Source organism: Haemorhous mexicanus, chromosome 9 (genome assembly GCF_027477595.1).
Source record: "Haemorhous mexicanus isolate bHaeMex1 chromosome 9, bHaeMex1.pri, whole genome shotgun sequence".
Classification (NCBI taxonomy): Eukaryota; Metazoa; Chordata; class Aves; order Passeriformes; family Fringillidae; genus Haemorhous; species Haemorhous mexicanus.
In genome coordinates this window covers 7,938,451-7,961,902 of record NC_082349.1, presented here as the reverse complement: position 1 = coordinate 7,961,902, position 23,452 = coordinate 7,938,451, and the positions used below count along the sequence as shown (strand labels likewise).

The window sequence follows — 23,452 nt, the reverse complement described above, 5'->3', positions numbered from 1 at the left end:
CACACTGTGACCCAGGAAAAGCAAAAAGGGACTAAACTGTACTGTCTGCATTAACATTTCTAATCCTAAGGATCTGTTCTTTTCAGAAGTTACAGTTAAGCCTCAGACAGGTGACCAAAGAATCCTCTGGATAGTAATAGAGGTAGATTTTGGTCTCCTAAATACTGGCCAGAAACCACCAGCTCATTTTGTAAGTGGGCAATGGTATCAGATGATCTGATCTGTTCCATTATCCAGCCATCACAGACTGGCAAATCTGTTCCCAAAGGGGATGTGAAACCTTTAAAATCCAGCACTCAGTGTAATGACAAAGAACAAATGTAAAATAACACGTTCATAATGATTTGCTGTATAACAAATTATAATTAGTGAGGAAATGAAATAAAAATGAGGCAGAGCACACATAAACAAATACTGATGAGACTCATTAAAATCCTCATATTTTAAGACATGTAAAATAAAATCAAGTTTTTAGGGCGCTTTCTTAAATTTCTGGTCCTACACTTTTTATTAAGTTCTCCCTTACTGATCAAAGGATGCTAAAGCAGATACTGGAGCACATCCTGGATGCTCATTAATACTTGTAAGTCACTGATCCACCACTCACAAATACTGCTGAAGAAAACATTACTCATTTTTGAAGGAACAGAGCCCCTGAACTTCAAAGTAATCAATACCCCAAAACTGATCAACACACCTACAAACCATGGTGCAGATTTTCTCCACTATCCACCCCAACAAAAAAGGGAGTGAAACAGAGCACTCATCGGAGCTTTGGAATTCTCTCCTATTTTCATATAACGTAGAACTACGTTCCAAGCTTCATGAGGTAAAGAACTATTCAAGGGCACCCTTTGAAGCAGTAATTTATTCAGCATTCTTCCTTTTCCAAGGAAGAACTAACAGCTTTTTCTCCATTACAGACTGACATTTTCATAATAAATAAAAAAACCCCAAAATAATAATAAAAAGCCCCAAATAAAACTGCTTCCTGCAGAAATCAAAAGCAGTTATGAGATATATAGCAGAAAATACTGACCATGGGGTGCCTTGGGCCAGGCTTCTGCTGTGCTTTCTCGCAGGGAACACAAGGAATGAAGTTTAGCACCAGGACTTGGTTGTCCAACCTGAAGCAAAAATACTGTTAAAATACTCAGCATCAGATGTATCAATTTCTGGTTTTTCTGGTTTTGTTCATAAGACCACAACTGGTATTTTCTGCAATATTTTACTTTCTTTAAATACTATTTTAGACTATTTTCATAGCACTTGGCTGTGCATAAACAGAAACGGTGCTAGAAAGGTTTAGAAAGCTCTAAATATCCTATTGTTCAAAGGAAGGGAAAATACAGATAGTTTCTCCTTCATCTGTAATGTCTGCAGTCTTTTTACACAATTCCTGGTGTCTCATATTTATTCTAAACAGCTCAGATCTCACCAAGAGAGATCTGAATCTCTTCCTAATTAAAAAGTTACATTTAATATAATCCAATTTTGATCTTCATGTAGCACAAAATCTCCAGGCCAAAAGAGTTCTCAGCAGTAAAGATGCCCTAAAAGGAGAATTCTCAAACTAGAAAGGCCACAACAGTGAGGACATGCTAAATTAAGAGACAAGCACTCTCCTTTTTTTGTACAAACATAACCAAGCATTGAAAATCAATAATCAGTGTTAATGACACTATAATTGAACTGTGAACTTCACCTATAGATCAAAAACGGGAAGAATTAAATAAAAGGAGTTAAAAGAAAAATATTTGAGAGAAACAGTAGATTGATTAATGATTAATGACTTAGGCCATTTTGAATTTCTAAAAGGTAGCTATATGTAGAATAAAACTTCTAAACTTTGACAATATATTATTAATTAATTAGTACTGATGCTAGGTAAAAAAATAAGGTAGAAGCAGACTATTTAACCCCTTGATTATCCAACTGGTTGTGGTAAGTGCCCAGAACTGTAGAGAAATCATAATGCCACAGCACAGAATATGAACAATCCCATTTCTGTCCTACAAATTCAAAGTGTTTTTCTAAAAAAAGAGAATTGTCGCAATAAGAAGAATAATTAAGGGGGGAAAAAAAATGAGCCAGGTGGCTGGGAAATGTAGCCCCTTCATTTTAAAAGAGCTACACACAATTTCTTAAAGTCAGTACCTAATTTCAGGACAATTTTTCATGTATGGCAAAATGTCCTTATGTTATGAACTCTAAGTCAAAGCGTTTGAGATGTAGCTCTGAGCAAAGGAAGTGTTCCAAATATCACAGGATGACAACATAAAAAAAAGTTGAAAGAGAGGAAGTGTAAGTGTTCATAATGTGACTAGACACTCTTTCTTTAAAGTCTTATTCAGGAATTTTTAATACTAATATCAATTACTTCCAAGCCGAATTTATACACCTATTATCCTGTCTAGCGTGCTGGAAGAAAAGAAATGGGGCCTCAGAGAATTTAACCAAGATATTCATGAAAGAATTTGATCTTTGTCTGTTACTAAAGCAGATAAAAGAAATTTTAGTTTAGTTAATTTTACATTTAAATCACTCTGTGACAGACTGTTAAGGAGAGGAAAAAATTATTCATCTAAACTAAGAGCTGAATGAATTTTTGGAGCGCTATTTAGTGAAAGAACAACATTTGAACCGAGCTTAAGCTGGAACCACATGGGAGTGAATACAAACCCGTCTGATGACAAAGGGAGGTTTGTCAGTGTCTCTCCTGAACTCGTGAGGGCCCAGCTTCAGGTGGGACAGTCTCTGCCTGGCCTCCTCCGAGAGCTCGCACATGCGGCGCTTGGTGTACGGGGACGGCGAGCGCGACTTGGAGGCGATGGTGGGCTGCTCGTAGCTCCTCACTGCCGAGCTCTGCCCCCCCTTCTCAGCTGAAGGAGGGCTTTTCTTGGCCAGCTTTGAGGGCATTTTTCCATTTAGGACTGGATGATGCATCCAGTTCCTATCAGTCTGAAGCGAAGAGAAATTATCTGACTTGACAGAGTGTAGAATAAAGATCGCTGAACATAATGCAAATAAGGAACTAATAATTTTACCAGAAAGAGATGCCATGGCAGCTGAAGTTCCCCTCACAAAACTATAATCAAACAGCAATTTAAAAAACAATGTGTTCACCATTTTCCCTGAAACCAAAAGAAGGTTAAACACCCAGTACTGATGTTAGATGCTAAGTGTCTGATACTTACTCAATTAGCTTTCTCACACAGTTAGTGGAGATTCTAAAAATTAAACTGAATTTTTTCACAAGCTCCTTTAATACAAAGTTTACCTGAATTAGCCATACACAGATTTGAAGCATGTTTTCATGTGTTTAAGCTTTCATTTTGAAATTCTTCCCCTTTAAAGTACAAGACATAAATTAAAATAGGAGCCTTTTTAATAGTTCAAATTTAGAATTGCCTAAAGCTCCAGAAGAAGTGCAGTTACCATCTCTAAAATTAATATTTTCTTGGATTATGATGAATTTATTAGTTTTTTAAAGAGTAAAGTTTAGTGGAGAAAAATAGTACTCTTTCTGTTAGAAATTCTTTTTCAAGCTGGAGCTAGTTGACATTAGCCCTAGATCTGAATGTTACATGGACTGCATTGGTTCAGAGGAACACAGAAATAAAATATCCAGCATGCCTTCAAGCCTTTCCCTCTACAGGCAGGCAGTGAGGCTGAGGCTGTGTGTTTGTTGTGTATTGACAGAATCTGAACTCTCTGATGCAGCTGATGATGAGACACAGCACAGACCTGGCCACACAAAGCCAGACCTAATTCTCTAAGACTAATCTCAGCATCACCAGATGCAGGTGGTGCTGCTCCTGGCTTACACCAGTTGTGAAACTGGATCTTCACTGCAACACAAGTGAATCTGAGCTGCCATTCATAGATACTTTTAGGAACAGTTTATATTTTAAATCAAACTGCCCTTATTCAAGTCACCTTCACTGAAGCCAATTTTCTGACAATGACAATTTTCACTGATTTTTAATTTTTTTTCTGTCTCGATACATTTCATTTGCTAAATTTGGAAGAAACTTCTCATCATTGAAGTCATTAGCAATGCCACCAACAGGTCAAAGTCACCTGAGTGTCTTTACACACAAGCCTTCCTGACAACCATTCCCTTCCTATGATGCTGCACCACTTTCCAATATTACAGCAGAAGAAGGAGGATGTAAGAGTAACTTTACATGACAGCTTGTTCCAGAAAGCCAAACCAAAATTCCAGTCAGTGAGACCAGAGAAGAGTGGTACTTCACCTTTAACTTTACTTGCTGCAAAAGCAGCATTTCCAGATTAATATAGGTGATAGCCTTTTCAACAAAAATCTGCATTTCCATTACTGTCAGTGATACAGTTATGGAAAACAATTAAATTAATTGGTTTGGTTTAATAATGTACTCTCTCTAACATCACCTAGTTTTTACTGTCCTTAATTTTAAGTGTCAGTAACAAATGGTGAGAAGGCATCTTCCCATGTACAAATGCAGCAGGGACTGACACTTCAGGTGATCATAGAACACAGCAGCTGATAATTGTTTCAGATTCAAGGAACTCTCAGCATCTACTGTCATGCACCAAACCCACTCTTTACTCATACTTGATTAAAAATTTAATCAAGTTGTCAAGCACCTGTGATACCTGCTTTAACCACAACAAAAGAATGAGGAAAGTTTGAAGTGAGCAGCACACGCAAAAATTGGAAGCAAGGCTATCAATATTAAATCTAGAAATTGCAAACAATTAAATTGTGCTAACCTGTATGTGACTCCTTCCTAAGATTACCAGACTGTCTGAAATAAAGCAGGTTGTAGAAAATCTCAATTTTGGAGCAATTCCCTAGAAGAGAGACAATAATTGCACATCAAGCTTCAACTCAAGATAAAGGGTATCAAAGAGGTAAATGTCACCTAATGTAACAAACCATTCCTAATTTTCAGCCATTTCCTTTGTTAATTTCAGCCTTTAATAAAGATAATTAGAAAAGACAGAACAGCAATGGTAAATGTCAAGATGCTAACATTTGCATTTCTGACAATTCAATTACAGATGATTACACTGCTTTTGTACAACAATTAAGGTCTGACTTTTATTTGAATACATTTTTTTGTCAAAAGCACTTTTAAAGATTTTTCATGCCATGCTATATGGCATCAATAAAAATTTCAGTCATACTCTAGAAGTTTCATTAATACTAACTTAGTAAACTTGTTGGAGAACAGTCTCAGTTGTGCCATCTCATTTGTAAAAATATTTTGTTTAATCAGTCAATCACACTGTAAATAACTATTCCTTTTTAACAGTAGGACTAAGAATACCCTTCATTCTGTAATCTTTGGAGTAGTCTGATTTCTGTGGATGCCTTCCTTGTTTCATAACCATGTTCCACTCCCTCACAATCCCCTCCTGCTCATGGGGCAGCTCTAGTTTGTACCACTTGGAATCAACGGGGTCCCACTGGTCCTCCTGGTGAATCACAGCACACACAGAGTGATGGCCAGCATGTTCCTTCATTTTTACATGATCAGCAGCTTCTGTTCCACTCACCTTTTACTGCAGCCATGGCTAGGAACACAACATCTCAGAAAACTATTGCCTTTCTATTCACTGCGCATTGGCCAATGCATTCAGAATTTACTGGGTGTAAAGGACAGGGATTACAACACACAAGCATTATTTCCCAAACAGCAGCATTAAAAAAAGGCATAAAAGAACTAAATGCCACATATGCTATAAACAAGTGGCAATCATTTATGTGCATCCTATACATCTCTGCAGAATCCAAGAGAAAATCAAGTGCCCCCAGAAATTTCTACCCCCTCTTCTTTCAACATGGACAGAATTTGGTGCCTGAGGCATCTCAGTGCACAGGCATTTGTGCACATGAGCACACAAAAAAATCACTGAGACATGAAAAGGAGCTGGGTCTGTTTGTGACTTTATCCCACATCCATAAGAATTAGCAGGAACTTCATGAGTGAAGTCTATTGATTACCCAAACTATTCTCTACCACCTGCCTAAACACTGATTTGCCATTAGGGAACATGATCTGGCCCCAGGATAGATTATGGAAATCAAATGACAAAAATGCCAAGAAAGCTCAGTCACAGCAATTAACAGAGTCCAGGATTCAATCAAGTCAAGTTATGGCACATAAAAGAGGTTTTAAGCCTGATCATCTTTAATCAACTCATTTTTATTACTAATGAATTGTCAAGTGCTATCAGCAATTTAAAAAAGGACACATCAGAATTAGTAAGTCTACTACAAAATGCAACAATAGAGCACCTACTGCTCTTACAGAGACTGGAAATGATTACAAAACTGTTAAGTGTTCATCCCTAAAAAAAGACACAAACTATGGTTTCTTCAGAGAAACAGTCTGTGGAGAGGGAATATGGGATGACATTTGAATGCACAGGCACGGATATGTCAAAAGCAACTCACATGCCAAAGCCATCAGAGGATCTGCTCTATTTTCTGCAGTTCCCAAATCAGGGACTGCTGTAGGATACTCAACACAGAATTATGTAAAAACAATCATAGAGCTCCAAACACATCTGTAAATGAAAATCCAGCTGGAAAGTTTTGGGATGCCTTCTTCTGCTTCTGGCTTAGTGGTATCTGCAACCCTGAACATTTCTGCACCAATCATTAAACAGAAGAGACATAATACCAATTTGATGACAGAAGAAGTATTAAAGTGGTTCACATTTACAAGAACACAAGTCTAATATGTGCTTCTGACTGTAATGAACACAAGTACAACCCTAGCTTAAAAAAGTATATAGGAATATAACAGACAGCCTTACACTGGCCTGTTAATGGAAAATAGCATAGCTAAAAAGAAACTGTTTTAAGTAATGTGGCAAATACTGCATGAAGGTGGGGAATGGAGATAAGAACATCTGTAAGAAATCACTACCACAGTCCAGGCATAAACATATTCTGAAAGGTAAAGGTTGCAGAGAAATACAGAAGAGTCAGCAAGAGCCTCAGCTGGGCAACACTGGACCAGGAGAGATAAGTCGAGGCATGTCTTGTATGCACACTGAGTTTGTAAACCTCCTAAGACATTTAGCCAGGGACATTATCAGCCAAGTGCCAGATTTCTGGAGGAGTTTTGATCCTCTCAACTTGGGATTCCTTCCAACTGGCAGATTAGCAGTGTTAATCAGACACTGCTTGTCACTGCCTATCTGAACTCCACAACCGCAACCTTACTGTTGCTACCTTTATTTTTTTAATAAAAGACAAATTTATTTGGAATCAAACTGTCACTGAAGCACAGCTGCCATTCAAAAATATTCAACAACTCAGCTGGCTATAAATAACTTTTCATGTGGGAAGAACATGGCTTCAGTAGCATAGGAATAATGTGAGGGTTCTCATGACCTTGTTCAATGCTTCCTTTTGCTTAGCATTCGCATCCAGCACTTCGTGCTGACAGACTTAGCAGGAGACACTTGCCAGTAAAGCTCAGGGAACACTGGGAGAGGGAGGCACTTGAGACTGTATTTCTGCTGGAGGTAAAAATCCTTTATAGTTATTCCATTTGGTAAGCAAGGAGAGGAACAAGAAATTCCTTTTGGGAGGCTCCCTCCAACACCATCAAACCCAGCTTCTGCATTATTCCTGAAAAGGGGGTCACTATGCCAAAATCCTCTCTTATACTGTACTTTCAAGCTATGGAGATGGAATGGAGCAACAGAGGATTCTGCAGTCCCTGCTCCAGGGCAGAGATGGATTTTGTTATGCTGCTCCCAAGGACATGAAATACATCTGCGTCTTACCACAGTCAAATTTTTAAAGCTACTACAGTGTCATCATTCATCACCTACACATCCAAATTACTCTGACCACATCTTCTCACAGCTCACAAATTATGGCACCTTCTCTTTATTAGAAAATACATAATTTTTGTTTCAAATAACTCAGTTTGACAAAACCCATCAAACTTGTCTAGCAGCTCTGCTTCTATGAAGACTCACTATATTCTGTTCACAAAAAAATCTAAAAACATTTAGCTAATACCACTTCATTTTTTCCTGCCTCCCTATTCTTTCTCAACACCAGGAAGGCAGCTATTCTATGAGCAGCATGAAAGCAAAACAGTCCCACCCCATCTCTTGAGCCACACAGCCAAAAAATAATGGTTGTTTTTGCAGGGACAGTTTAAGCTACTGCAGAATCAGACATTTTGTAGCACAAAATCACAACCTTAATTCATTCAAATGTAACACAGCATTAGACACCAAATTAGCACTTCTAATTGCAAGTGTCTGGGCAGTTTCCAGGTTGCTCTTTCCAGGGAAAGGCTACACCAGCTAGAAGATAACAATGAACTTTAATCAGCATTTCCCTCCTCCCATGTGCTTTTAGCCCAACCACAATGGACAGGGTAATTGAGTTCTTACCCAAACGTCCTGCCAATCCACCAGTAAAACTCCACAAAAACCTCAAAATACATCATCACCATCCTCCTTAAGGTGCCTTCCTGGGTTATTCTTCTGACAATTAAGATTCAACAGTCAAACTTCATGAAAGGGTCCTGTGAAATTAATTCATTTTCATTTAACATGTACTTGAGCCCTTATCTCCAGAAAATTAGCATTAATTCATTGCACTCATTCTGCCAATTAGCTATTGTTCCAAAATGCTATGGAGAGAGACCAAGGAGGAGGGTTACATGGCTTCTGTTGAGAACCATGAAGTCAATATGACATCTCCTGCATCCCTTCAGCCACCAGCTGCATCACAGATTAAACTGAATGGAGACATGTCATGGTGCCACACTGCAAACCAAGTGGAAACTAACTTTTCCACATTAAATAATTTCTTGAAGCATTTTGAAAAAAAAAAGATTATACTTTCCCCAAAGTTCAGCTGTGGATTTGTACATTCAACACCTTAAAATGGCAAAATCTGTCAGAAGTAATCGCTTTTCATTTGAAGCAGTTCAAGGGGTTTCTTCAGTGAAGCAGACTGTGTCATAAATACAATCCACAGACATTCACTCACTGTGAAAAACGGGGACCTCTTCATTAAAACCTCACGCTGCAAACCACGGTGCCCATGGGTAAGCTTAGGGTCAGGGAACAGGAAATCTCTTGTATTTTCTTCATATGTAGCTAGAACTTTTCCCACTAAAAAGAAAACACATACTTTAATTGGAAAATAGACAAAGCCACACAGCACAGACACTACACACAGAGCCATATTGAAACCAGGATAAATTTTGCTCTTTACAAATTAACAGCATGGCTCTAAAACTCCTACAGCACTAGAAAATAACCTCATCAAGTTAAATCAGCAGTAAAATTGTGCAGAATCTACTATGAAACTATGTTTCAATGTTACTGGAAAAAAAATTTAAAAAGATTGTGTGAACTTTTCTATAACAGGCACATGAAAGGTTTTCTTCAGGTAACTTTTCAGTACTTTTCTTCTTTCTTTCCCTTCCATGCCACAGAAAAACCCAGTATTTTTTAATGGCACCCAATTCCTTATGAAAAACTACCCTTCCATACTACAGAACAGTAATAGTAGAAGTAAAAAGAAACACAAGCAACAGCAAAATAATTATCTTAAGATTTTCTCAATACCCTGTCTTCCTACTTCTAAAAAAAAAAAGCTTTTCTTTAGAGGTAAACCCTTGAATGCATATTGTGAAAAAATGTAACTTGTGCTATTGTAGCCATCTTGCTAGCTTATGTTGGACAGTATCACACCAATGTCTGAGCCCTGAAAATAAATTCTTATGCAAGATCCTTTACTTCTCACAAAAAAAAAAAAAAAAAATCCCCATTCACTACATTTCTTCCAGTAAACAGTCAGGTAAGTCACCTGAGAGAAGGGGTAGTTTCCTTGAAAGTACTAAGGACAAGTGACAGAGAGTGTTTTTAATACTACAGTTTCCAAATGAGTCCTCTTTAAAACTTGACTTTATTTCCAATAAAATGCAGATTTACATTATTCATGGGAACACTTGAATTTCATTAAAATAGATTTTTATAATCACACAAACCAATAACAGAAGTATGACAAATTGCTGTTTATTATCTTCACACATCCCAAGAGACCTGTAATACTTATAGTGAGGATAAGAGTTTTCCCAGTGGTCACCATTAAAATGGAAGGAAAAAAAGTGTCACTCTGAGAACAAGATTATGCACTCTGAAATTTCACAGACAGCCTCTCTAGAAGTGAATTGTGATGCAGTTAATAATTATGCACTGGATGATTTCAGTTTATTTTCCATTTTTAAAATATTATCACTTTCCTAAGCCTGAGTATGATACATTTAAATATTCAGTTATTATTCTCTTTCAAGAATGAGATCCTCTTGATCTATTAACATTTTCTATTCAGAGGACTATTTGTTGAAGGGCTTTCTGTGTTGCTTGTGTGTTGAAAAAAGTGATTGTGCTGTAATGGGCAATGTCCTCCTGGAAATTCACCTATTAAACTGCATAATTTATGAAAAGACTGATACAATACCTGGAGGAACGAGCTGTATAAGTTCAAGTACTGCTGTGTCAACTAGAAGGGAAAAAAGTTTTTCATGAGTTAAAAACCTAAAATGAAAATTCCCATAGTCAAAGCCCAAGAAGAAAGAATCACTGATTTAAACTTCACAGCACTGTACACTGCTGCACTAAATCCACCACACCAATAATAAGATAAATTTAAGTATAGCTTGCATAAATATCATAGATGAACACAATGGCATTAGCAGGGTACAAATGACAACACTAAATCTGACTTAGAACTTTTAAGTTCTATCTGCTGCCAAGTTTTTCCTCTTTTAAAGAAGATTATGGAAGCTTTGCCCCCTTTACAGATAACTCTCATGTGAGGGTGCATATTCCTGCAGTTTGAGTTCAGGTCAGTGTTTCTCACCACAATTCATTATACAAATGTAGCAAGACATAATCTTCTTAAAAATGAAAAGAATAACTTTACAAAAATTACAGGTTTATCCTTCTATAATTTGAAAATTAAACAAATAAATAACCATATAAAGGAACCCACTACAAGATAACTAGCTGGACTTTCAATCACTTATAACTTTTTACCCTTTTCCCGTTCCAAAGCACGTAACATACATTTCTAGAGGTATTTTGTTAGATAATAGTGGTTACCCACCAGTTTTTTGGAGACCAGGCTCCTGACAGAAAAACTACCCCATACTTTAAACCTCCAAAACATCTTTAGAGCCCATATACACATGGCCTTAATGGATACAACATAGTATACAAAAACCCAGAACTTACACTCCAGTAACTTCACAAGGTCTCCAGGATCAACTATATTAGCAAATTCCTGAAAAAGAAATTATAATAGTAATAATAGTAGTAGTAATAATAATGATGACACAATCAAAGTAATCAGATGGACCTCCTGGGAAGGTGAAAGGAAAAAAACCCCAAAATCAATGCTCTTCCTTGCTAACATGGTTGTCAAGAATCCACTGGAAAAAATAAAGGATACTAAAATTATCATTTGGAACATGAACAAATTCCTTGAAAGCCAGCAGTTCTTGTTACATACTTTCTATTCATACAGAGTTCCTTCTCTGTATGTAAATAACAAAAAATAATTTATTGTGAAGTGCTGAAGATGTAAAGGTAAGCACTGTCTAAGAAAATTTCAAAAGAGAAACATAATTTGCTGCACGTACTACTATTCTGATAGGTCAATGTTCTCTAATTTATTAGTAATGTTTTAAGCTTCATTTTCACAGAGGTGACTTTCCATTCTCCTGTTCGGGATTTTTTTTGACCTGAATCCCATGTGAATAGATAGCAAGGAATAGGGTAGGATGTTGCACTGGATGGAGGTCCCCTACATTACACACAAAACAGCATTCAGCACATTCCCTTTAGGAAGTTTGTGTTATGTTTGCCTTTAAAGAACAATGGTCTTTCCTACTCTTCATAGGTAGTGAAATTATCACTGTTTGTTTCTCATCCCCTTCACCAGAGCATCACTCTGAGCAAGTTTACTCAGCCTGGTTTTCAAAGTGTTGGGGGAAGCTTAAAGGAAAAGAACTAGAAAGGGCAAAGTATTATTATTCATAGGCAGTGAAGAAGCCAGATCATATCTGTAGGATACTGTGTTTCATTATCCCTGTGGTACTAGTAATGAAGCTAGTAGGGACTCAGAATATGTGATAAACAACTATAAATTACAGGGCCAGAGTACCAATCTGGGAATTCTGGTGACAAACCATGATAAAAGTATCTCAAAGGGAGTAAGATGTCACCAAAAAGGCTTGAGCTGCTATTTTATCTTTCTACTAAATTAAGTTGCCTCTCCTATATTGTACAGTCTCTGTTCTTCACCTTGCCATAATTTTTAGAACAAAAACATTCAGTCCCTTTCAAGCCAGGAAAACAGACACTGAGGAAGGACAGTTCACAAAAGAATCAACAAACACCTAAAAACTCTCATCATGCATTAGAATCTTCAGTACACACAATTCTTGAGTCCCCATGTGGATAATACAGGCACACACCTCCTCTGTGCTAAAGAGAAGCAGGAGATAAAATACTGCTCCATTCTCAGTTTGATTATTTGTGTTCATGGGTTTTGCAGACAATTTTTGTGGAATTTGTGATGGGGCTTATTTGGGTTGTATCAGCACTTGACATATCTTACCTTTTCAAATAGTAGTCTTTCTTGAAAGAAGAGCGGGAACACTGCAGGGACACATTCAGTTTTCTGGTACTGCCCAAGTACAAAGACACTGAGATAAAGTTCCTGTTTGTCTTTCAGCTGCACTCCAGGACAAGTTATCTGTAGGAGTAACACACTCATTAAACAAACTGAACTTTAGCTAGACAAGCAATGGCTGTTTTCAAGATAAAAATGAAACAGTCAGGACTGAAATGCTTGATTTGTGAAAGTCAGGATGTAACAGACTAGAGCGAAAAAAATTCTTCTCTAAAGCAATTCCATTTGTACAGACTGGTCAGGAAAAAAGTCACCCTTTTAAAACAAATGGGACCAAATTCTTCTTGCTTAAGTAAACACACTCCATTGTCTTCAACCAAACCCAAGGCCAGGTTATCACAGCTAAAGGTATGCTCTGACTGTGTAAGGCACAATCATCTCCGATATGAAGATTCATGTAGAATGAAGTTACTATGAGGCCAAAACACAAAACCCTACCCAAACTTCAGCCTAGCTACAGAATGATGCTGGTAAATTTATGTGCTTAGATATCCATCTGTCCAGCCACCAGAAAGGGCAAGTTTATTTGCAAATTTTCTGTAAATGAGAAAAAGCAACTGTTGTTCCAGTATTACCAGACACATGGGAAGTTTGGCCATCTTTAAAATCAAAGTGAGGAAGGCATCTCGCTAGGCTGCCACATACTGACACAAATCTCTCGACTTTCTCTGCACAATTCTGAAATTCTTTAACTAAGAAGTCAGTCTGTTTTTAAAGCTCTGATTGCAAGAATGTACACAACTTATTCCAAAACTATTTGCTATTTTCTCCAAGCCACGTGGATTTATTTTGTTTCCCTGACAGAGAACTGACACCTTTTACTCAAGGTCTCATGCTCATTTATGTCAGTATTAGAAATACGAGGTTGTCTCTTCCAGCATAAGGTTTCTGGAGAAAATGTTCAGACTTTCAATTGCCAGGAAGAAAGACAAAGGAGGAGAGTGATGGGAATTAAAATAAGTGGTTTGGTTACAGTCTCCTACTCCCAAGTGAACATTTTACTTGAGAAGTCCTGACTGGATTTAAAATAAAACTATATAAACAGAAGGAAAAAAGGTGGAAGAACTAGAAGAAAACAATGTGTGATAGATCACTACAGATAAAGTACAAGGTAAAAAAGGGTTTCCTCTCCATATAAATGAGGGTTTCAAATCTACAAGAAAAGTGCCAGAATAATGGATAACCCAATTGAAACAGTCTGTCAAGCATTAAACAGCTCGTATGACACTCATGCAGTTGCAAGTGTGAACAGGAGCGAGAGAGACAGATTTCATTCATACAAGGAGAGATCCCCAAACTACATAGTAGATGTTGTATCAGCTTTACTTCTCACTTTTGTCTTTGATATTTTTGTAGAATTTACAACCATTTTAAGCTGGAGTTTTGTGCCTTTAACCTTAGAGAAGGGAACCAATGTTTGCCCTTTTATTAAAAGATCTGAAGATGCTGGAACAGGCAAACCTGCCAACAACAGGTGCCATTTTTTCTGGTTATCCTGTAAAAAGAAAACAAATTCTCACAAATGAGCATCTCCAGGATAGCAGAATCACAAGTTTCCACATGTGCTACCTTGACCAAGGTAGCACATGTGGAAACTTGTGATTCTACTATCCTGGAGATAAACTGCACGATTCATCACCTGGGCTGGAACACCAAATCTATGTGGCCATGTAACTTTAAAGCAGTTCCAAAAATGAATCACATGCATACCTGCAGCTCATGACACCTATTCTGTAACATGCAGAGCTCCATAACACTTGGGAGACAAACTGAAGCTCTTATCTGACTGCAGACTGCTCCAGCAGGATGAGGGACTATTTTAAAGACAGTAAGAGTGTTAGCTATGGATCAGCTAAGGAAGAGGGAGATCAGTGCTACAATTAACTGACCTCACAACCAACCCCAAGGACCATGAGAAATTTCCAAGACAGGGTTATGCTGGACATCTCTGCTGAAAGTTCTCAGGAAGATGGAAAATGTGTACCAGCCCCCAGTCCCTCCACTGCTGGGACATCACAAATAGCCAAAAAAAAAAAAAAAAATCACTGAATTAAGCTCACAGAAAAGGACAGAATTCTATTGATCTTAACCCTCTAGAGCACTTATTACTCACAGTCCACAGCAGGATAAACCAAACAAAAAAACTACTTAGTCTTTAAGTAAGGCCTTCCATCTGAGAAGAGAAATGAAGGAAACTACTAACAAGACAAACCAATCTGGTGGACTCAGATCAGAGAAGATCTTGGAATTTAATTAAGTCAAAAGAAGCAAAACCCATCTGTATCCTAAAGCAAGGGTAAAAGAGAGGGCAGAATTTCTAACAAAACTGGACAGATTTCAAAGAGGGTGGAGAAATATGCAGAGCACTGTAAAAACGGCAGGAAAATAAATCAGAAATTTGGATGAGACTTTGGTCACAAATAGAGCAAACAAAGAGAGAATTTATGGACATAGCATAAACCAGCCAAGATGTGAAAGCTAACAAATCTATGTCCCAAACACAACTGAATATTTTGCCTTGGTTTTAATAAAATTTAACACAGGAGAAAAAAGACAAATCGAAGAATTAAAAGATAGAAACAAAAGTAATTCAATATGCACTAGGCCTGGACCAAGGAGCCACAGGGAGACTGAACCATCTCCAGCACATGTTGTGAAAGAATGTAATTTTTCTTAAATGAAATGTAATGAAAACAGGGAAGGTAGAATCTGCTCAAAAATCCATGTGAGACACAAAGAGAGATCTGAAAACTGACAACCCCATTAATCGAAATATTTAAATATTCAAAAATAAAGAATAAAGACATGGATTAAAAGATCACTAGGAAAAAACCCAGTAGGACACATTCCATAAAAACAGATCAACCAAGCAAAATTCTATATTCTCTTGAAAATCCATTTCCTGGACAAAAGATATCATATAGTATCATGAGAAGTTGTTATTTATGATGAAAAAGTTAAGAATATTTAGTAGAGGAGTTAGTATCAATGATGGTACAGAACTGGTGAAAGGACAGCATCAATAATGTGCAAAAACCAGAATGCATCAAGCTGAGGTTAGCATTAAAAACATTCCTCTCTACTTACTGGGATTCATGTCTTTTAACATTGTAATGACCCTGACTCATATTAAGATATATAGGATGAAGTTGGAGATTTTTTTCCCTGCATCACCTAAGACAAAATTTAGGGTTCCAAATTAGGGTTCAGTTTTGACTCTGATCAATGCAAATTCAAAGTGGAAGAGTAGCTCCCATCCTTAATATGGTTAGAAGGCTAGTGAGTCAATCACACAAAATACTACCAAAAAATACCAGGTTGCTTTAGCTGATAAAGATCAACTGGGAAATGAAAGAACTGCTGCCCAAAAAACACATCAAGTGAGCAAACACCAAGAAAAAAAAAATTCCTAAATTAAAAGCCAATGTTGACATTTGTGTAAGAGTAGTTGCCATTCTTGTAGTCTTGAGAGCAGGGTAAATAACAAATACCCCACGACTGAAAACCTGACCCTGGGGAAATGTGTTCCCTGTACTCACCCCTGGCACAGGAATAGCTCACAGCCAGTGGGAACAGAAAAGGAAAGCACATTGCTCTGCTCAGGGAACCAAGCAGGCCTTGGCATTGTGGAGACAAACACCAGCTGTTGAGACAGCACAGCAACACCCTGACCATCCATGTGTGGAAATCCACAGCTCTGCCTCGGAGCAGCCACTCAAGTTTGGGAACAAGGGTAGCTAAGCAACCAGGAATACCTGGGCAATTTCCCAGTATAGACTTCCTGGATCTGCACTCGAGTTTTGTGGATGGCATCCCATGTTTTCCTCTCAGCAGCAGGTATTCTTTTATGTATGGCAGTGCTTGTTCTAGATAACAGGACCAGGGCACATGAAGCCACCAGCTCCGGGGTTACAGGGCACTGACTAACACAGCTACTTCTGTAAAGTTTTCAGGGATGGTAGAGCTCCCTGCTGTGTTCCCAGCTTGGATATAAGCAGAAAACTTTGCAAAGTGCAAAGAGTACAATCCTAACATAATTAATGACAAAACCTTCCACTTTCACACTTTCTGACCTCACTCCCCACCATGTAACACCCAGATACTCAGAGCTGCCCATAGCCATGAACAAGCCGCTCTTTCCTGGGACTTGTTTTGCTTTTAGCTTTTTTTTTTTTTTCCCCCCTGAGAGCGCTTTTCCTTACACCCTACAGCTTCCCAAGAATCAGCGTGTTCAAAAAAAAACCACTTTTCCACAGGAAAATAAGAACTCTAAAGCGGCACAGCTGTTGCTGACACCAGCGGAAGGGCGGGGGCACCGGGACAAACATCCCCCACAACTTTGCCCCAGGAAAAGGGAGCTGCGGCGGGGCGCGGCTGCTGCCACCACCACCGCGGGGGCTGCCGGAGGATGCCCGCACACACGGGCTGCAATGCCAGACGGAGCGCGGCCCCCGCTCGGCAGCAGGGCCCGCAGCAGCCCCCCAGAAGCTCCGCCGGGCCGGGAGCGCGGGCAGCGGCCGGCCGAGGAAAGCGGGGCGGGAAGCGATGCCGGAAGAGCCAAGCGCGGCTTCTCCTGCCGGCCGCGGCCCGGCTGGGGCGGGCGGGGAGCGCGGCCCGGGCACTCACCGAGCGGAGCTCCAGCTGCAGGACGCAGCGCAGCGCTTTCCGCGGCATGGGCGGGCGGGCAGCGGGGCCCGCCGGGTCCGGGCCGCTTGGGCTCGGCCGACGCCGTTGTCACGGTAACCGGGGCGAGTCCGGCCCGCGGCGGCCGCTCCGCCCTCCTCGGGGGCGGCTTCCCCTCCCTCCCTCCCTCCCTGTCGCCGTGCCCGCCCCTCCCTGCTCTCGCCGCTATCGGGCTGAAAGCATGAGAGGCCTTGTTGGCCCTGCCCACACCCGTCCTCAGAGCGCCCGTGTCCCCTTCCCATCAGCCCGTCACTGCTCTCCAGGGCCTCCAGCCCTCACAGAATCAGTTAGGCTGGAAAAGATCTCCGAGATCGCCGTGTCCAACCTATGGCCGAGCACCACTCTCTCAGCTAGACCATGGCACGTCCCGTCTTTCCTCAAACCCCTCTTCCAGGGACTGTGGCTCCACCACCGCCGTGGGCTGCCCATTCCAATATTTAATGATCCTTTCCATGAAGAAATTCTTCCCAATTTCCAGCCTAAACCTCCCCTGGCGCACTTTAAGAGTACGCCGTGTTGTCCAGTCACTAATCCGGTCCCTCATCCCTGCTCATCCCACAACCTTCTCTGGTTCTCCCACCTTCCCGCTTCTGACCTCAGGCTGGCTCATCCTGGCACTCCCCACAGGGATTTGTGGAGCTGCTGGAGTGTACCCAAAGTACCATACATTGTAGATAAAATAGTATCATAAATAGTGGAAAAAGTACCATAAATAGTAGATAAAATACAATTTCCATCCTCTGCCTCCTGAAGGTCAGACAGTGCCAGTGATGGGTGATGGAGCACTGGTGTGAAAGCACAGGTGTCTGGTGTGGGGCAGGGAGCCAGGCAAGGACAGGGCTGCTTTGGGGCATCCAGGAGGAATGTGAAGCTCAGGATGTGTCAGATTCCTCCAGCTTCTTGGTCCTCCTGCAGAAAGGTGCAGAGAGATCCTTCTCTTCAGCAGAGAGGTCTCAACCAAGTTTAATACATCTCCAGGCTTAAGTAGCTAAAAAGCACCAGATTTCCATGCCCCCCTTTTTTTTTTTGTCTTTTACTCTTTGGATGCAGTTCACCTGCATCGTGTTGTAGGCATCTGGGCCCTTTTGACTTGAGTATCCCATTTTAATGTCCTTTTAATGTGGGTGAGAGACAGTGCACAGGGTATATTCCATCTTTGAAGACATATCTGCACACTCATATCTGAAGCTGTCTGTTTATTCCTACCCTCCCACAAACTCAGATTTATGTCCTTGATCTTCACCATTTTGGTCCTATCAAGGATATTCCCCAATGTCTCTGCTGCTTAGCTGTTTTCAGGGTATTTGCAATCCCATCCAACACCAAAATAGTCAGATTTCTGTCTTAGCAAGTGCAAGTTATTTCAGCCTCAGACCCTGAGGGGATTTTGGGCTTTAAATATTCTTTCCAAGTTCCCAAGTACAGCTGTAGTGAGGACAGAAAATTTTAATTGCTTCTAAAAGAAAGCAGTGGCTCAAATGTATCCCTTGGCTTTTTTATTTTAATTTTACAATTTGAAAGAAAAATCATGTTAAGTGATCTGGAAAGAAACAGCATTCTGCAAATGCTTTGGTTTCTGTCTTTGTTTTTTGTTTTTTTTTTTTTTTTTTAAAGGAAATGGCAAAGAACCTGATAGGCCAGTGCAGACAAAAGTGAAATCTATAGATGCATTAAATATTGCTACTAATACTTGATACCAATCTTTTAAAACAAATAAAGGATTGGAAAGGCAGGGATTGTTTTCAGTAATGTGGCTTCCGTTAACAGCTCTGTTTCTGTTTAGGTGGTTTTGGGTCTTTTTTAGGGTGTGGTTTGGGTTGTTTTGGTTTAGTTTTTGTTTTGGTTTAGCAAACTATTCTGTGTTTAGGGCCTGGAAAATTCTCTGTAGACTTCTAGTACATATATTAAGGAGGGTCTTACTCTTGAATAAAATAATTTTCTAAGCATTATCAGTCTCAAGGTTATGAATAGCATTCCAGGGTTAATGAGAAGAAAATTTTCACATATCCATAGCTTCAGATGGTGACAGTATTAAAATGGTTTATTGCTTATTTTCAGCTACCTTTCATATAAATGCTTTTTAGAGGATTAAATAATGTGTTAAAGATTGTGAAGTACGAGATATTATGGTAAGTGTGGCCATATAAGAGCAGAGATAGATAAATGCTGAAATCAAAAATGGTATCATGTATGTGATGAGAATTTAATATCCATGTGCAGTGCCCTGGAACAGAAGTACTTTATAGCCCTTGAAAAAGGAGCACAAGGCAGGACAGAAAGCTTCTCCAAAGTGATAAGACAGTGATGAATTTCAGTGCTTTTCCCTGGCAAACCTTCTGGTTTGCAGAGTTTCTGCCCCTTCTCCCTGCTGGGCCTTGGGAAGGAAGGCTGCTGCTGCTGCAGTGCTTTCCTCTCCAGCCCTTTCTGCAGCAATGTGAGACCCAGCTGGACCTTCTAATTTTTGTTAAATGTGTGATTTACCCTTGCATTTGCACTGCAGAAACAGTAATGCAGGAATCTGGGTGACAATGAGGGAAAACCCGGACTTTTACTAAAAATCCATTTCTAATAAGAAAAAACTGTTAACCAAAACGACAAAAAAGTGCTTGCTCCTGTAACAGATCTGAGATTTTTACTGCTTTAAAATTTCCCTGCTGTGAAAGCACATGAATTCCTTTGCTTTTACAGCAGTAAATCTACTTGTAATACTACTTAGTTCCATGTATTAAAAGACACTGAATGACTTCTCTGCATTGTGTTATTTTTTCTTTTACAATCTACTCCAGTTATGGGCTTCAGCTTTTCCTGTCCTCTGAGCCCTCTAACATGGCTGCTGCAGAGGAGCTGTGATGTCATTAAAATACTCAATTTTGCTCTTATTTCTACCACTGCAAACTAGAAGTAACTGTCAAAAGATTGAAGTCACACTGGTTTAAGATAATTACCACAAGATTTATGTCATATTGTTGCAGTTCTTGTGATGGTCAGGCATCAGGAGATTCAGTGCATTGAAATATGCTACAAAATAGGTAAAGTGGGAAAAATAGGAAGGGTGAGGTTTGCAAACAGTGGGTACTGTACAGTTCAGAATCTGTAAAATACTAGGGATTAGACAGAATTAGATCAGATCAGGCTGGAGATCAGAGAGCAAGCCTAACATCACTGAGTTTGTCAGAGGCTCACTTTCAGCTAAGAAGCCAGGAATGGTTTTCTCCATTTCTTAGGAAGCAGAACGCCCGGTGCAAAGTGGTATTTCACAGTCATCCTGGCAATCAGAGTGAAGAGAATAAAGGAGCTTTCCACATTTTGCCACCCTGTGCTACAGTTCTTAGGAATATTGTCAAGGGTTCATTTCTACCTGTTTTGAGTCCCTGATGTTGCCCAGGCAGCCAGAGGAGACATCTCTGTTCCTGCACATCGAGCCTGTTATTTAGATATCATCACTGAGCACGACTGAGTTACCATTAATAACTGAAGAGAATTCCGGGAAGGCATTTGCTCAAATAACAGCAATAAATTACAGGATATGGTAAGATTTCCACATTAGAAAGACAAACAAACAAAACATTAAGACTGTGTTACTTTTGAGAGGAGAAAAATAAGATGTAATACAAAGGGGGTACATAAGGGATTTAATAATATGTAGAAATAAGTTCTTCTGTTTGCCCATGCCTGTTTATCCTTTCAAAGGACACGTGCAGTGAAATTAAAAGATGACAAAATCAAAACTGATAGAAGAAAGTACTTTAGATAGTGGAACTTGTTATCACAAGATATATTCAGCAGTGTTCCAAACAGAATTAGGGTGCTCTGGGTACCCCACTGGACAATACCCCCTTGCCTTAATTTTGATCTTATGACTCACTGTGAGGTTAAATGTGCAATCCACAAAAGTTGGTCCCTGTGCAAAGAATTGTAGTAGAAGAAAACAGACAGCAGAAGTTAAGACTAAATAATCCCAAAACAGTATAGAGCAGAGCTGGAAGAATTTTGTGAGAGATTCTAATAGGATCTAAGGGGACCAAAGTGAATTGGATTACTGCAGACAGTAATGTAACAGGGAAAGGTAGAGTGCTAGATTATTGATGAGGACAGAGGATGGAGATTACCTGAGGGTGTCAGCACACTCCTCACAAAATACATTTTCATCTAATCTTTCTACTTTAAAGCAGGGAAAAAAAGTTGCCCAGAAGTTCCCATTCATTAATATCTATTGCTTTTGAAAAAAGGCCACAATGATTTTGTTGATCCTTTCTTATTGAGCGTCTTGCTCTTTCCTGACGTGCAAAGACAGGACTGGGCAGAGCTCTTGGCTCTCTTGATGAATCTACGAGTTGCTACAGGCAAAAGGCCACCTGCTCATGTTTTTATGTAGGTGAAGCAGTGACCTTTCTTTGCCATGCCCTTCCAGTCTCACCAGTGCCTTTTACAGGGCAGTTTTACTGCACATCTGGAGAAACTCAGTGCCTCTTTAACATTTCACTGTGGCTCAGCCGTGACAGAGCAATTCCTCCATTTTGCTGCTAAGTCAATACTCACTTTGGTGCATGTGAGCATTAGCTTCACTCATTCTTGATGTGTATCCTGCCTGCAACAAAAAAGAAATAATAGGCAAGCTATCTAAAGACACTGAAGTTTTCTTAACATGTAAGCTGTTTTCCAGGTCTGCTAAATTCTTTTTCGACTGGCTTCAGCTAAAGAAATCAAACCTGATTTGATTACAGCCACTAGAGGAATATTCCAGATCTTGAATTCAGTTGTAGTAATTGGAAACTTGTGTTGTAAAGGAATCATCTAAATTCATCTAAGAGATAACCTCTTTGAATAGTCTTAGGAATTCACAGATGACACAAATTCAATCAGCCAAGACAGCATTAGCTTTGTACCCCAGAAAGTTCCTAGTCTCTCCTTTATTCTGTTCAGAAGAGGTAAACTTTTCCTTTGTGCTTTACATTTAAAATAAATTATCTTAGATGGAGACATTGCCCCAGCAAAGTTTTTACCAGAAACAAAATTCTTCTAACCAAGTTATAAACCCCTGAAAATAGGGCTTTATAATGGGACTGCTGATAGACCCTTAACAATAGCATTGTGAATGGTGCTGCTATAATTAATGATACTTCAGAAAGATTTATGGTCCTTAGAAAGAGATAAAACAGAAATATCATTGCTTCTTTGCCTCCCATCATTTTATCCTCTATGAAATTTTATGTGAAATAAGTCAAATGAAAAATGTAAGCTCTTAATCTTTTCCCAGAGTCCTGTCTCTCACTTGATGAACACTTTCACAGAATAAATTAGAGCTTTTTACTTCTTATGTATGTACAGCTTTGTATTTAAAAGGCAAAGAAAAGAACATTGTTGGCTTGGCAAAGCAGCTCAAGACAACGGTCATGGAGGAAGCAAATATGACTCACTATTCTTGTCTGTTCTTCTGCCACACCAGAGACAATGACTCTTGTCATGCAGTAGTTCTGAGCAGCTTGGTAGTGTCCAAAAGTGCTCTGTAGGGAAGAATCTCTGCTGATGCAAAGTCAGCCTCAATGACTCTGGCTGCAGCAGCAAGAGCCCAGTGGCCTGAGCAGAAAGCCAAAAGCTGTGGCTTGATTACAGCATCTGCCTTTGTGAAAACACAGAATACTATATGGATATTTAATTTAACTGGGAAAGGCATAGCAAGGATCAGTTGCTGGAGGCTGAAGCTAGAAAAAAATTGAATTAGATATTTGGCATTATATTGTAACAGAGAAAGGGAGTAACCACTGGAACAGGCTATCAAAGAGAAAGTGAATTCCCCATTTCCTGACAATACCAAAGGAGAATGAGAAGCTGACAAAAGAAATGCTTTTGTTGAAACAAAACATATTTTAGCCAAACAAAAAGAAGATTGACAACAGTATTTAATGGCCTGTGATATACAGGAGGCTGCCCTGACAGTATGTTCTGTGAGTGAACGTTGTGACTCTGTACAGCATTTTAACAAATAATGGTAAAGCACTGCTTACAGAGCAGAGATCAGGGGAGAGGTGT

General features: G+C 39.4%; 1 protein-coding gene across 2 annotated transcripts in view; it reads right to left on the bottom strand.

Annotated features, from left to right (window-relative positions):
* SPATA6 (spermatogenesis associated 6) overlaps nt 1-17,509 on the bottom strand; it is a 41,359-nt gene extending 23,850 nt beyond the window's left edge. For both annotated transcript variants that reach the window (XM_059853864.1, XM_059853865.1), the window contains exons 1-8: nt 17,366-17,509; nt 12,665-12,802; nt 11,278-11,326; nt 10,502-10,543; nt 9,023-9,147; nt 4,759-4,839; nt 2,683-2,961; nt 1,040-1,127 (exon numbers count right to left, since the gene is read on the bottom strand). In XM_059853864.1, coding sequence (XP_059709847.1) covers nt 1,040-1,127; nt 2,683-2,961; nt 4,759-4,839; nt 9,023-9,147; nt 10,502-10,543; nt 11,278-11,326; nt 12,665-12,802; nt 17,366-17,413 — 850 coding nt within the window. In that variant the 5' untranslated portion in view covers nt 17,414-17,509. The remainder of the gene's footprint in view (nt 1-1,039; nt 1,128-2,682; nt 2,962-4,758; nt 4,840-9,022; nt 9,148-10,501; nt 10,544-11,277; nt 11,327-12,664; nt 12,803-17,365) is intronic.
* Between the last annotated feature and the right edge of the window lie 5,943 nt (nt 17,510-23,452).